Raw genomic sequence first — 16,300 nt, 5'->3', positions numbered from 1 at the left:
CCTGTCTTTAAAAACCAATAAACAAATAAATAAAATTTTCTTTTCTATGAAATTCATTTCTGATTTTCTCTTACTAGTAGTATTTTCATTGTCACAGTGTAACTTTTTAAAAAATAGGTAACATTAAATAATTACAGAATATTAAATAATTTAAAATATTGCCTAGCATCCTAACAAGATGCTCAAAATAGAACACAGTGCAGAGTTCCTGGGGGTATCTTCCGAGTTCCCGACAGCGATGTGTCTGACAGGGAGGTGGCCAAAGAGACAAACGCTAGCAGGTCTCCAGTCATTCACCTCATTGACACAAACTTAGCATGAGGTTTTATTTCTTATCTTTTACTTCTGATCATCTTTAACATAAACAACAAAACAAAACAAAACAGAGTACAAGAATCCTTGGGAAACAGGAAATCTACGTTCAAGTGGCTCCTAGCCACTTATTCTTCCCACCAAACAGTACTCCTTGGATCCTCAGGAACAGAACTACAAAAAAACAGCTTGGGAGACATATTTTCTTATTGTGATTAAAAAAGTAAATGAAACAAATCTTCTAATTAGTGGCTTCTGCTGTTGTGTTCTGGGAGACACAGCTAACCCAGAACTGCACTGTGGCCCTGCTTCTTCGACCCACTCTCAGCTGTGGCTCTTGTAGGTCTCCCATCTGTTGGGAGCAGCGAGACCTCAGATCCTGAATTTCTTGTTTTCCCCTGATCTGAGTGCCTACAGCTGCTCTGAGCACGAGACCTTCAGGAGTTCTGATGGCAGGAGAGTGGTTTCTGGTGGGTTTGGCTGGGGCGTGGCTATCTCTATATCAAGGATGACCCATGTCGCTGTCTCTCTGTCTATGTGTGTCTGTATTTTAACCTCCAGCACCCATGCCCGAAGCTCGCGAACTGGGTGCCAGAGCGCAGACACGGGGGTGCGGTGCGCGGTACCCATCCATTCTGACTCGCTTCCCACCCCTGTCTGATGGTCTCATACATTCATACAATGAATTTTAGAGGTTCTCACGCCACCCCCATTTTCTCCTCTCACCCACTCCCCTCTCCACTGCAACCCTTTCTACTCAGCAAGTCCCCATCCCCGAATCCATGTTTTCTTTTGTGTATGACCCACAGTTTATTAATCAGTGGCCACACCACTCAAGGAAATGCTGCCCCTTCCTCCCATCACCATTATTGCCAATAGAGCCTCAGTGAGGTATGGGGGCCTCATGGGCCCCTCCACGCTGATAACGAAATGTTGATGGGCAACAGCCTCACGCAGGCTTTCTGCTGAGAACCAGTGTAGTGAGTTCCGAAGCCAAGACCTATGCCATGCCCAGAAGGTAACTTTTTGGTAGACGTGACCCTGACTTAAATTGTACTTCAGAGGCTAAAATTGGCTTCATCTTTTATTCATCTCTCATCATTACCTATTTAGCAGCCATCAGTCAGCAAACATAAAAACTCAGAACCTCATGTCAGAATGTCTAGGTTAGAACCCAAACTTGTCCCGTAAGCTCTCTCAGGGTCTCAATTTCCTAGTCTATGACCAGGTTCACGTTACTCACATTACGAGTTCTTTAATGATTTCCCGACTTGCGTGTTTGTCTTCTCCTGAGCCATCATACCATGCCCTCCAAGCCTACAATGGTCACTACAAAACGCGCCTGAGATCATGAGCTTTATTCCAACACTAGAAAACATGTTCCCTGGTACAGGAGAACAAAGCCACTGTGCTAATAACGAGTCTGAAACCTTCCAGGCTTCCTGGTCTACCTCTCCCAATCTTTTGCTGCTACCCCTACTGTGGCCATGACTTTATCTACCTCTGAAGATGGGCTAACTCCAACCAGACAACACGTTCTCTAAGACGCCTTTCAGAAGGACTCACCGTCAGTTCAGAGAGAGACCCTGGCACGGTGACTTCATCCTGTCAGCATTATGATGAACTATTTACTTACATCCCTTCAAAATGAGATTATTTCTTTACTGCCATTTTTCCTAATGAGTACTACAATGCCAACAAATTTAATAAACTGTTCGGAAGTTTGAATGGCTTCAATTATTTTTTTTCCTCTAGAGAAAGAACCTACCTCAGCAACACCGTATCAATAACTTAATATGTTTATAGTCTGAGAGTTTCAATTAAACAACATTATGAGCAATAGAACAGTCAGGATTTGCCTGATTTGGGGTTAGCTAATACACAAGACAAGTATTTTATTTGTTAAGTATAAAAACTCAAGCTAGATAAATTTTCTTTTTTGGTTTATATGGGTGTGGCTTTTTGAGACAAGGTCTCACTATGTAACCCTGGGTGGTCTGGAACTCCCTAGACAGCCTGGCTGTCTTCCACCTCAGATATCCTCTTGCCTCCTGAGTGCTGGAATTAAAGGCATGCACCACCAAACTCATCTTTTTTCTTTAATAGTGTGTGTGTCGGGTGTGCACGTACATGCACCACTCACGAGTGAAGAGCAGAGAGAACTTACAGAGAGTCAATTGTCTTCTTCTACCATGTGAGCTCTGTAACTAAATATGGGTGTTTTCAGGCTTGGAAGCATGCTGTACTCTGAGCCATTTTACAAGACTAAGCTTGGTTAACTTTTATTAAGAAAAATCAACTTTTAGTTGGATGGTGGTGGTACACTTCATTGAACCCAGCACTCAGGAGGCAGAGGTGGGAGGATCTCAGAGTTCAATGCCAGCCTGGTCTACAGAGCGAGTTCCAGGACAGCAAGGACTAAATTAGAGAGACCCTGTCTCCCAGAAAAAAAAAAAATTATGATTTTGTTATTGTTGTTGCTTTTTGGTTTTTAGGAGAAACTCTTGCTACATATAACTGTCTCAGCCTCCCCAAATACTAAGATTACAGGTTTCTGTCAGTATACCTAGCTAAAATTTTTCACATTAAATAAAATGGTATTCTTTTGAGAAAGGGTTTCTCTGTAGAGCTTTGGAGCCTGTCCTGGAACTAGCTCTTGTAGACCAGGCTGGCCTCGAACTCACAGAGATCCACCTGTCTCTGCCTCCCGAGTGCTGGGATTAAAGGTGTGCACCACCACCGCCCGGCTTAATAAAATGGTATTCAAAAATCACTTCAAAGCCCGATCACCTCTTATAATGCACCATTTAATTTGGTAAAATTCAATCTTAACCCTAAATTGACCTGGAAAGAAAATACAATCGGGAATACAGAGCAGTCTTACTTTTAAAGAAATTAACAGTTATTCGAGTTAATTAGAAAGGATGAGAACAGTAAAATCATGAGTTTCTAGCCCTTTGAATGGAAAGATGGTGATTTTCCGTTACTATTCCAATGACGACAGTTATTCCATATTAACGTTTATATCTTTGTTGACAGTTAACATTTCAGATTCTCACAAACAATAACATCCAATAATACTTCTATTTTTTAAGATTTACTTTGTAATTAATTGTGTATTTGTACATCTGTGTGTGTCTGTGCATGTGAATACAGATGCCTAGGGAGAGGGTAAGAATTGGATTCCCCAGAGCTGGAGATATAAGTTGGGCATTCTTCTGCTAGAGTAATAAATTCTATTTAACTACAACCCCCTCAATCACGTTTTTTAAGTATAGTATTATACTTGGGAAAAACCTACTAGGAGCTAGAATCAAACTATAGGTTTACAACATTCAAAATATTTCAAAAAATATTCCTTTACTCATTTTCTATTGCATACAACCTATATAAACTAATAATCACGAGAATTTATCAACTCAAAATAGAAAACTTTTTTATATAAAGGACCAAACTGTAATTTAGGCTTTCTGTATCAGTCTCTGTCATTACTACTCACATGGCTTTGGACATTCTGCCCTAAACAATTGGAAACCACTTACAAGAAAAGCCATTTCTTTCCTTACCTGGCTCTGGTTAATAGCTGCATGGTTGCCGTGGAATGGAGACTGCCTCTCTTTATCTCGATGATGACGACTGCTGTGTTTGCTTCTCTGCAATTGCTGGCGTAATTTTGCAATCTGAAAAGAAGGAAAACAGGCAGAATCAAAAGTGTTTTCCATACCAAATAAACACATTCTTGCTTAATAAGAACCAGTAAAATTCACCCTTAACACTTTGAAATTTTAAACCATATTACAAAATCTAATTGAATATATATATTCACACATACATGTATATATTTCCTTTAAAGAGAAACGGAAGTGTACTCAACACTGTTCTTAATCTTGAAGCTTCTCAAGTACTAAAGAGTTTTCTAAATTGTGCTTAGAAATAACTTATTCCCTTGTTGCCTTTACCATTTATCAACTTTTATTTAGATTTCTTTATTGAGTTTCAAAAATGTTTTGTTTTGTTTTTTGAGATAGAATTTCTCTGTGTAACTGCTATGGCTGTCCCGGAACTCGCTCTACTGTAGACCAGGTTGGTCCCAAACTCAGCTGGGATTAAAGGAAGAAGGCTCCACCACTTGACGAGTTTCAAACCAATACAAAAATTAACTGATATTTACAAATCAAGTCAAGGGTGTTAGTTTCAGTAAGAACTGTCCTCCACAGGTTCATGTGCTTGAACTCTTGGTCCCACCAGATGATGCTGTCTGAGGAGAAGGGAACCTTTTGGAGGTGAGCCTTCCTGGAGGAAATACATCACTGGGGGAGGCTTTGAACTTACTCCACCACTTTCTATCCTCTCGGCTTTCTATGTTTTGATGAAATATGAAGCCTGTTCCTGCTTCCATTTTCATCCTCTCCCTCTCCTCCCTCTCTTTCACCTTAAGCCCAGAAAATCCTTTAAAAAAAACTAACAAAAAAAAGCTGCTTTTGGTCAATTCTGAAATTCCTCTTGAAAACCCTGTAGGTCTTGCCATTTTGGAGGGCTATGTAAGTCCCACTTTTCTCTATGGTCAATGCTATATTCCCAAACCCTGCTTAGGAGAGAGAGCCCTGTCTGACAGAAAATAACACTTGCTTATTTGACCAAGGAATCTGGGTGTGAGTCTTTACTCTCATTTGATGGGGCCGCTCAAAACAACTGTACAGCAAGAGGTTTGGTCAAAGACCTATCTCAAAAGGTCGAGTGACACAGATCTCTGGTCTCCACATGTTCATGCACAGACACACATACACCCTTCACACATGAGCACGGACACATGTGTGCCCTCCCTGGCCAGGAGAGGAACTGGCCACAGGACACTGCTGACCTCTTTAAGCTGCTCTGTGCTGCCCCAGGACGCTGAGCGCTTATGAGACCCTTTCTTCTTCTCGGCATATTCTTCAGCCCACGCACTCTCGGTCTATGTAGAGGGGAGAGAAAAGTTACTTTAATAAGAAGTAGTTAACAATATAGCATCGGGACTTTATTCTGTTAAATAATGTAGCTAAAGTCAGAAGTATTATTAGAACAAATTTTAGTCTTTTAACATTTTATTGTTTATGTGTATAATGTTTTGCCTGCATGCATGTATGTACACCTTGTGTGCCTATAGATGACTGAGAGCCACCATGCGGGTGCAAGAGAAATGATCTTGAGCACTGAGCCACTTCTCCAGCACATTTCAAATGCCACAAGCTCTCCAAAGGTGCCTTAGCACTAGCTAATTATAAATACTTTAACCTCCCTTTCATGTCCATTACTAATATGGTGTAGGCTGTTAGCAGAGTATAGAGAGGAACGGTAGCAGTAGTTAGTATTCCTGTGCTCTCAGGCGAGGTGTGGGAGCACAGACTTTTAATCCCAGCACCAGGTTAAGGTTATGGCTTTGGGGTCAAGTTTATTTCTAAGACTTTTCTGCTTCCTAGCCTTGAGAACCTATGTACCTTATATAACTTCTCACTGTCATAGTTTCTTATCTTCAAAATTAACAGGAAGCCAGGCGGTGGTGGCGCACGCCTTTAATCCCAGCACTTGGGAGGCAGAGGCAGGCGGATCTCTGTGAGTTCGAGGCCAGCCTGGTCTACAAGAGTGCCAGGATAGGCTCCAAAACCACAGAGAAACCCTGTCTCGAAAAACCAAAAAAAAAAAAAAAAAAAAAAAAACAGGAATCTTTTCTTTCCCTCCAGACAAATCTATGTAGTCTTTAAAAAAGGATTATACAAATATTTAATTAATTACAATGTGGTAATACTATAAAAAGAAACTCCAAACTAGCATGCAATCATGAAAAGCCTGCACATTATTGAACTTCAATTCTTTAACTATGAATATGAATCATTATATGAATGAACTTTCTAAAATTCCTTTAATTAATCAGTTTTATAAATGTAAAAGTATGGAACTTCCATTTCTGAGACGTTTACACTCATGGATCCGTTAGCAATGGGGCCTGTGATGGAGCTTATGAAGGTGCACTGCCGACGACCTGTGTTTCAAGCTCAGAGCTCATGTAACGGGGAAAGGGAGAACTGACTCCATACACACTCTATGGCAAAGGCATGCAGACACACAATAATTAAAGAGTACTAGTGATATAATACAATTTCCCAGTATATGAAGTTTTTGACACAAAAATGTTAAATACTATGCAGAGTAAACCTACTATTACAAATATTCAAACCCAAATTCCAGATATGAAAATATTGTAAAATTCTACCCTAACTTCTAAGTAACAAATGGGTAAAAGTACACCCACCATTACCTATCTGTCTGTAAGGGAATTACTTCTGAAACCTTCTTGAAAAGTACATTCCATTCCAAGGAAACACAATTCAGGAGAGTATCTGGAAGCTCAGCCAGGGAACCTGAACCTCAGAAACACTTCTGAGGAAATTCTGATGTGCCTAAGAGTAGATAGAACAAGTAAAAGAAACCTACCTGTGTGGCTTTGTCCCTCATGCAGGGTGCTGCTTGCCCACGACTATCTCGGGGCCAGTGCCCAGCAAGATAAGGAGCAGCAAGCGTATCCAGGGAGGAAGTGCGCCGGATAATACTGGAGGGGCTTGAGGAAGGTGGGCGAGTTTTGTCACCTAGGTATAAAGCAAAAGTATTTACTTAAAAAAAAAAAAAAGTTTAGGAGGAAAAGAAGAAACTAAGTGTTACATTTTATAAAAGTAAACAAACAGGAACAAACTAATATGCAAAGCCCAGGCTCAGGCCAAAACCCTACCACAAAAACAGAAGGAACAGGTATTGATAACACAACTCACAGTTGACTCCAAATCGCTATATACTATAATTTCATTTATGGGGTATGCTCTAAAATAGGTAAATGCTCTTAGATCAGAACCTTTACCCTTCAGCCTAGCATTTTTCTTTAGCAGCGAACTGCTGAGCAGTACGCTTTGTAAAACGCGGGGATATTTTGTTTGTGGTCTAACAAATGAAGCTTGCCTGAAGAACAGAGTGCGCAGCCAAGTCGCTAGCAGCCAAGTCGCTAGTCTGCCAGAGGCCGGGCAGTGGTGGCGCAAACCTTTAATCCCAGCACTAGAGTGGTGGAAACAGGCTGGGCGGAGAGAAGAATGAATGACGGGAGGAGACAGGAGCTCAGGGCATCCAGGCTGAGGACTTGCAGAGAGAGCTTAGCCCATTCAGTCTGAGGATTCGGTAGAGGTAAGAAGTCTTTCTAGTGGCTAGCTGCTCTGAATCTCTAATGTTTAGGGGTTTACCCCTAAATCTGACTCCAGGTTTTTCTTACTAAGACCAATTAGAATTCAAGATACAGTAAAAAAGGCATTTACCCAACAGCAGCTATTAATTCAGAGATCTTAAAATCAGAATCGAACCAAAACACTAGATGACAATATGAGAATTAGGATGAGGGGTGACTGGAATGAAGAAAAGCACGGGATTCAGCCTGGAGAGCTGAACTCTTGTCGCCGGCTCTCCAAGTAAGCACGTGCCAATATTCAGCTTCAAACGCTACTTCATGGTCAATCTCCCCCAATGCTTGTTGGCCCCAACAACTCAGCTGCTTTTATCTCCTGAACGCCCTTGACCATGGTGTGACCAAAGCTAGGGTTTCTTCAGGATCATAAGGCTCTCTCCATAACCAGAGCGAGGAGAAGGCAGACCGAAGAATGACATCACAGGTGCTAATGGGAAGGAGCACTACAGAAGGAAGACATTAACTACTAAAAGAGGAAAGAGAAGGAAAGCATATCACTTTAAGATGTAAATACAAAGCAATCAGAGTATCAAAGGGATTATAGAAATCCAGCCCCAATTTAATCATTAAACCCTTTTTCTTCACATCTGTGTATCATTTATGCATCACCAGTTAAGCAGGCGTTCTCCCCATCTGAAAAACCATGGTAGGCATGGGGCAGAGGGACAAGAGAGTGGGAGTGGGGGTTGCCTAGTAGACAGCTACCTGCTGTAATATTAAGATCTGAATTGAGGTTTCTTAGGTTCTTTCCACAAATACACATTCCTGGACCCTAAGCTAAAACTACCAAATCGAAATCTCTAGGGAGTGAGCCTAGAAGTTTTCTACAGAACTGATTATTTTCCTGGTACCCAATAAAATCTTTCTCAAAGACACCAATTTCAAGCCGGGCAGTGGTGGTGCGCACCTTTAATCCTAGCACTCGAGAGGCAGAGGCAGGCGGATCTCTGGGAGTTCGAGGCCAGCCTGGTCTACAAGAGCTAGTTCCAGGACAGGAACCAAAAGCTACAGAGAAACCCTGTCTCAAAAAAAAAAAAAAAAGACACCAATTTCAACCTCTGGCCTCCGCATGCATGTGTGGGCACTCACACATACACACACACACTTTTTTTGTTTTTTTTTGGTTGTTGTTTTTGTTTTTTTTTGTTTGTTTGTTTTGTTTTTCGAGACAGGGTTTCTCTGTAGCTCTGAAGCCTGTCCTGGAACTCCCTTTGTAGACCAGGCTGGCCTCAAACTCACAGAGATCCACCTGCCTCTGCCTCCTGAGTGCTGGTTAATTAAAGGCGTGCGCCACCACTGCCCGGCCACACACACGCACACTCTTAAACATGTACAAATGCATTCACTATACACACCAGAAGAAACCGCACTCACTGTTTTTATTTTTGGGGGAGAAGGAAGTCAGGTAAGTGTAAGCATGGTTAATTTATGCTTAAGTTTAATTCTAACATGGGCTTTATTTTATTTTTTTCTTTTTGCTATGATATTGCCCAAGCAGGCCTCAACTTCTGGTTCAAGCTACCCTCCTCCGGCTTCAGCTTCTCAACTATTGAGATCAATGATGCAGGTCAAACTCAGGCTAAAAAACAGTAAGTAAAGGGCTAGTGAGGTAGATGGCTGTCGGTAAAGCACTTGCCATTCAGTATGAAGACCTGAGTTCCATCACCACGTAAAAAACTGGTATGGTAGCGTGTGCGTGTAATCCCACTGCTACAAAGGAGACAGGAAGAATTTTGTGGAGTGCTGGCCCCAAGCTAGCCAAACAATGGGTTCCAGGTTCAGTGAGAGACATGGTCTCAGAAAATAAGTTGAGAGTAACTAAGAATAACTCCCTATATGCACTTATGTGCGTGTGTACACATACAAACAGGCACAAAGAAGACTGTATGAACAATATTATCATTCTAGATTTACATAATGGCCAGCACCTTGCTCTTCTTAAGGCCATGTATGTGTGAGAATACTAAGTATAAAAGTTTAGTTACCGGGGGCTGGAGAGATGGCTCAGAGGGTAAGAGCACTGACTGCTCTTCCAAAGGTCCTGAGTTCAATTCCCAACAACCACATGGTGGCTCACAACCATCTGTAATGAGGTCTGGTGCCCTCTGCTGGCCTGCAGGCATACACACAGAATACTGTATGAATAATAAATAAATAAATAAATAAATATTTAAAAAAAAGGTTTAGTTACCAGACTCATATCCACTAACAAAACATGACTATATATAACACAGCAGCTGCGTTGGTGCTTGTCCCAAGAGGTACTTCAACACATATGTCTCATATAATAATTTGCTTTCACAAAGGCAACTATTTCATTAAAGCAATGCCTGTTGTAAAAAGCTATCAGAGAAACCTGGTCTCAAAAAAGAAAAACAAAAAACAGAACAAAAAAAAAACCAAAAGAACTATCCCTATCTCTCCATGTACCTACAGCTTCTTCATACAGCATGTTTTGATTTAACAGAATAGAAATGTCAAATTCATAAATTCAAGAAAATGTGTACCCGATTTACTGTGAGAAATGAAAAGCAATATACATGATCATACATGTTCTAACTAAATAATCACCACCTGGGATAGCTGCAAGACAGCCGTCTCATTGGGGACAAAAAGAACATCCACAATTAAGCAAACCTGTGCATATTCGTGGAAAGTTGAACAGGTAAAGTTGTCTGGCACACTTCACCAACAACAACGGTCACTGCTTCAGTTCCTGTTAGAACATTAATCAAACAAACCTCACAAATGGGCCTGATTTCATGTCAAGGACTTCCGATTGCCCAAGAAGTAACCTCTACCAACCCCACCCTCAGACTGTTGGGACTATTATTTTTATAATGACTCAGAGAAAGGAAGAGTTACATACAGTCCCAAGTAAAATCCTAAACGTTTCCTTGTGGCCAAAGGATGACTCAGCCTGTAAAGGCGCTTGCTACCAAGTCTAATGATCTGAGTTTGATCCCAAGTCCCCACAAGGTAGAAGGCAAGAATTGACTCCCATCTGTCCTCTGACTGACATGCACGCATGCACGCGCGCACACACACACACACACACACACACACACACACACGTAAAGAAATACAATGAAAAAAAACTAACTTTAAAAGGGGCTGGAGAGGTGGCTCAGTAGTTAAAAGCACATCCTGGACCTCTGGCGTCTCTAACTCTGGCTCTAGGAGGATCTGGACCCTCAGGAATCTGCACATATGTGTGTGCACAGACCCCACACAGACACACAAATTTATATATATAATGATAAAGATATAACTTCCTCACACACAAATATATATATATATATAAAATGATAAAAATAAATCTTCCTCACACAGACACACAAATATATACATAAGATAAAATGATAAAAATAAATCTTCCTTTAAAACTTTAAAAATATTGAACATTTTCTGTAGAACCCCACCCCTTCCCTTAAACCACACATTTTCTAAAGCCTATAGTGCAATGGTCAACCTGGAAAACAGAGTAAGTCGCAGCCTGCTCACAACAGTTTATACCCCTACCCTGGCATTATTCTCTTTCAATCCAAGTTTTGAAAACTGACAAATTTATTGCCTTAATTAATTATGAAGAGGTTGGTGGGGAGGGAATCTCAAAGATCCCCAGCCTCAGTGAACAAAGGCTGTATTTATAAGAAGTCCGAGGAAGAGCCCCTGATAGCTGACAGATTATGACCTGGCAGATTATCTTCAGTCTCAATCCCTCTAGAATCTTGTCAACAGCAGTCTCCAGTGTGTGCCAAGTCTCCAGGTCTGTTTTTCTCTGCTTAGATCACCCTCATATCCCTTTCTTTAGTTTGGCTAATTTATGAAGTCATTCCTCTAGAAATTTTCCTTCAACAGCTGCCCATACCCAAGAAACAAAAGCTCCCCACTCCCATGTGCTGAGGCAGAAGTGAGTCAAGGAAAAAGTCCCGTGCTTCTTAAACAGAGCAACAGAGTAAAAAGCAAGTCTGCTTCGTTCCACTGTTAAGATACCTGATATATAAAAGCGTCTCTGTAAATGGCCAACAGGGGAAACATTAATGTCCTTAGTTATGAGGAAAAATCATCACTTATCCCAAATGTGGCAGATTTGATATGCAGAGAAGAAAATGTCTTCTGGTGTGTCTTCTATTAACAGGTATGTGCAATAAATTCAGACACTTTTCTGCTCAAAGTAAATCCAAACAATGGCTCAAACATGCTTAACTTGTTCTTTAAAAAACAAAGTCTATGAAAAGACTATGCACAGCAAGTCGTAACACTGAAATTTTCAATCAATGCCTTGAGCTCTGGAATTCAGAGCTCCAACTCCCAGTTCCAGACAAACTGGTTCTCTGTAAACGTCAATGACACTAGCAGAGCATCTGAAATCTTGACCGCTAGATATTCCTTTGTACAAGGTCTGTGGCCCTTGCTATGTTGTGTTATATCTGCATACCTGTAGAACTTCTATTATCCACAAAATCAACAAGTAGAAAAGGTAGTTATTGGGAAAGGGAGGAAACTTTTCAAGTGTAAAAATGAAAAGACTGTAAGCAAACCTAACAAAGTCCACCCTACTCCCACAAATTTTCAAAAGGCCATCCTCTAGTGATAGCTCAGTAGTTTCTGCTCTTCCAGAGGATCTGGGTTCAATTCCCAGCAACCACAAGGTGGCTCACAAGCACCTTTACCTCCAGTCCCAGAGGACCCAATGCCCTCTTCTGACCTCTCTCTACAAGTGGCACACATAACAAACATGCTGGATCTAGGACTGAACCCCTAATATAGGGCATTTGGGGGATCACACAGCAGAAATGATCCTCTTTCTCCTTAGTGATATTCTTAAAGTCTGTTCTTTCCTTCCTTTGACAGGGTCCTGTAGTTCTGGCTGCCTTCAAACTCACTAACAGTGGCTGGCCTTGAGCTGTGTCACCCTCAGGCCTCCAGCTACTGAGAGCTAGGATAGCAAGTGTGCATCACCACACACTGAAATGTTTACACCAACCAATGCAATCACACCGATCTACCATCTTGCTATTTATTTCTTCCCTGTCCCAACCGTCTGTTCTTTCTCCCCTTTTCCAAACTTTGACTAGTTAAACATCTACAGACACACTAACTATATTTTTCTTTTAAGTTTTGCTCAATTATTCTAAGGGCTTTTAACCATATGCACATTTACCGTATCATAGCATGTCTTCAAATTAGGTTATACCATTTTACATACAACTTAAGACTATTTCCACTACTGCTTCTGTCCTTTGTATCATTGTGGTCACAGATCTTATGCATACATTATAGAGCCACAGTGTGTTATAATTCTGTAATAAAGCAATCATCCTGTAAAGAAATCAAATAATAATAAAAATGTGTTTATCTCACTCGTCTGCTGCCTCTGGTGCCGTCGATTCCTTTGTAAAGGTAAGTTTCCATCTGATATCATTTCCCTTCCCCACAAAGAGCCACCTTTACTCCCGGTAGGACAATTTCCCATATATGGAAAGTACATATAGCCTTTAAAGGACATTTTGGCTGTGTGTGGTAATTGGTTTTACAATTTACCTCCTACCATTTCAAAATATTCCATTCTGTTTTCTGCCTTACTTTGGTTTTGCCAAGAAATCTTTCTTCTTTTGTTGTTCCTCAATAACATTTTCTCAGCTATTTTTATCCAACACAAGTTCTCAGTTGTTTGGTTACAATCTGCCTTAAATAATCTCCTATGAGTTTATTCTTCTCAGGATTAACTGAACTTCAACCAATTAGGTTAGATTTTTATAAAGGTGAAAATTTTCAACAGTCTTTTTTAAGATTCTCTTTTCTCCACCTTTATTTCTGGAAGTACAATTCCATCTATATTGTTGGAGTCTTTATTCTGTGTTTTTTAGGTAGTTTCTATCATTATGCTTTCAAGTTCAATGATTTCTAAAATCAGTCCCCACAAAGTTGTCCTCTGAGATCCACACACATGGCCACACACAAAATCTTCTCATATTCTCTCGCTCACACACACACACACAAACCCTAAATAAAACTTGCCAATTTCACTTATTTCTTGGATTCTACCATCTCTTCATTACAGTTCACATATTCTTGCATTGAATAAATTGCTTTATTAGATTCCAGATACTATGACAATGTTCAAGTACTTGGATTTTTCTATCGTCCTTTGAAAATTATTGGGCTTTATTTTGAAAGTCAGTTACAAAATCTATAGATCAGCTTGATCCTTTAAAGCTTGTTTTGATCTTACTTTAAGAAAAAAAAAATAATGAGAATAACCCTTTCTCTAGAATTTAGCCCTACTATCAAGGTATGATCCTTCTAGAGACTCTACTAAACATGTGAAAGATCAAAATATCACTCTGTCTGGCCAGTGTTTAAACACGTTCTGTTTAAAAACTGTTCTCGGGTCATTCCTTGTCCAGCCTTGAGGGAGCTTCTTGATAAGCAAGTTCTACATAACTCCTTTAAGCAAAGACAGAAGGAGACTCTGAAGTTTTGTCTTTTTTATGTAAATCCTTCCTCTGTGAAACCAGGACTAACTCTTTCCGGTCAATGCAACCTCCCTCAAGCCTATTTCTATCCGCCTATTTCTATCCCACCAATCTAATCAGGCACCACGTTCTGAGATGCCCCTGTGTGCACACAGGAAGTCTGTCAGAAATCACGTTCCCACACGTTTGCTATGTGATAAGCAACCGTGTAAGCTTACCCTAGCGTGTGGGCTGGCACAACGCTCTCTCTGGGCACTGCCACCACCACCACCACCTCTCAGCCCTTCAGAGAGGTCTCTTCCCAGCAGGCTCCATTTTTCTCTGCAGTAAGCTGCTTTGTACACTCCCAAACTAACAGCTGCTTCCTATCTTTTGTCCCATTTTCTCCGTTTGCCTTAGGAGAGACAGTGTTAGCATCAGAACCAGAAACAAAAGTATCTTCATGTCCACGTACTCATACTTCAGCTTCAACTGACTTACAATTTGTCACCTGAAATTATACACAAATCTCTCCAGGAATTGTTTTATTTGTTGAGTCAAGGACTATATAATAAAGAGCAAAACAAATAGTGAATACAACCAACACTGAGCAATTAACATTTGCTGAGCACTGACAGTTCTCTATACATTACTTCCTTTAAATCTTACAATGAGACCTTGAATTAGAGATTACCTCTTGTCTTAGCTTTTATTGTCAACTTGACACAACCTAAAGCCACCAGGTAAAGAGGGAACCGCAGTTAAAAACTGCTTGAAACTGGGTACAGTGGCTCACATCTTTAATTCCAGCATTTGGAGGCAGAGGCAAAAGGATCTTTGTAAGTTTGAGGTCAGCCTGGGCTACAGAGTGAATTCCAGGACAGACAGGACTACACACAGAGACCCTATATAAAACAAAACAAAAACAAAACAGAAACTGTAGAACAAATTCTAATTGTTCTTAATAATAAAAACCCAGAGTAAGGTATTAAGGGGGTGAAAGCTGAGAGATCAGAGAAGCAGAGCAGGCAGCCACTAGAGAGTATAGTAATATTTTATTTGTGTTTTAATAAATAAAGCTTGCCTGAAGATCAATGTGCAGAGATAAGCCACTAGAGGCCAGGGAGTGGTGGCAAACACCTCTTTAATTTCAGGACTCAAGGCCACCCTGGGCTACGAGATTGCAGCTGTCTAAAAAAGAAATAGACCTCACACAAAGGTGATCCAACACTCAGAAGTCACACACCTTTAATCCCAGCACCAGGGAGGTGGAGATGGTAGTGATATGGCTGGGCAGAGGGGTATTTAAGGCAGGAGGAGACAAGGGCTCATTGCAGTCTGAGGTTTGGTAGAGAGCATTGCAGTTTGCAGTCACACTGAGGACAGGATCGCCCCTTTGTTTGTCTGAGCCTTGGTAGAGGTTAAAACTCTCAAGTTGCTTGGCTGTTCTGCTTTTCTGATGTTCAGTTTGAGCCCCAATATCTGTCTCTGGGTTTATAATAGTTGTGCTACAAGAGAGACCTTTTACGTCTGCTAAATCCTCAGACTGCGTCTCAGCTTCTGTCTCCTCTGCTGTTGTTAAATAGACAAGCTGTCAAACTGTCTTCTAAATATTTATGGTTCAAAATATAGATTAGAGATATCCTCAAGCTTGTGGAGGCTTTAAAATTCTGCAGTGTCAGCAGCTCACGGAGAGACTTGAGAGATCCAGTTACCCAGTAAGTGACTCCTGGGTGTTCAGCCCTAACTGGGACGTCTGTATCAAGAACACACACACCCTAGAACATCCTGGGGGAGGGGGCAGAAATTGGGAGTGTTGTGAAATGCCATCTTCTGGACACGACACAGCCTTGTGCTCATGAACTCATTACAGCTGTCGTTACCTGCACACAAGCAGGCAACACTCACTAAGTTACCCCCAAAAAAGAGAGAGAACATGAAAGGAAGGGTGTGCTGGAAGTTTCTGGAGGGAATGAAGTGGGAGAGAAAGGGGTTGGGATGAATATGACCAAGATGTATTGTTTACATGTATGAAATTGTCAAAGAATAAATAAAAGATGTTCCACGTATATATGTGACATATGTGTGCACATACAAATAGATGAGAAACTCCTAACATGTAGAGAGCATTATACTTCCTTTCCAGATAAATGTAAATAAAGTGATCAGGTAGAAATCTCACTGGATAGATAGTCTGAAGGGCAAAGAAAAAGAAGACAATCTTTTTAAGGTTGCTTATGAAGAGAAAGAAATGAAGCAAAGCCTT

The 16,300-nt window shown here is 40.8% G+C and overlaps 1 protein-coding gene across 1 annotated transcript in view; it reads right to left on the bottom strand.

The window, feature by feature from the left end:
• The window catches only part of LOC121445111 (protein FAM117B), a 51,575-nt gene that overhangs the window by 12,308 nt on the left and 22,967 nt on the right, over window positions 1-16,300 (bottom strand). Inside the window, exons 2-4 of the mRNA XM_041647106.1 lie at window positions 6,784-6,935; window positions 5,174-5,266; window positions 3,879-3,992 (exon numbers count right to left, since the gene is read on the bottom strand). Of these exons, the coding sequence (XP_041503040.1) occupies window positions 3,879-3,992; window positions 5,174-5,266; window positions 6,784-6,935 (359 nt within the window). The remainder of the gene's footprint in view (window positions 1-3,878; window positions 3,993-5,173; window positions 5,267-6,783; window positions 6,936-16,300) is intronic.

This window comes from Microtus oregoni, unplaced genomic scaffold (genome assembly GCF_018167655.1).
Source record: "Microtus oregoni isolate MIOR12 unplaced genomic scaffold, Mior012 000160F_ref0000428, whole genome shotgun sequence".
Classification (NCBI taxonomy): domain Eukaryota; kingdom Metazoa; phylum Chordata; class Mammalia; order Rodentia; family Cricetidae; genus Microtus; species Microtus oregoni.
The sequence above is the reverse complement of the archived record's forward strand: the minus strand, read 5'-3'. Positions and strand labels throughout refer to the sequence as shown.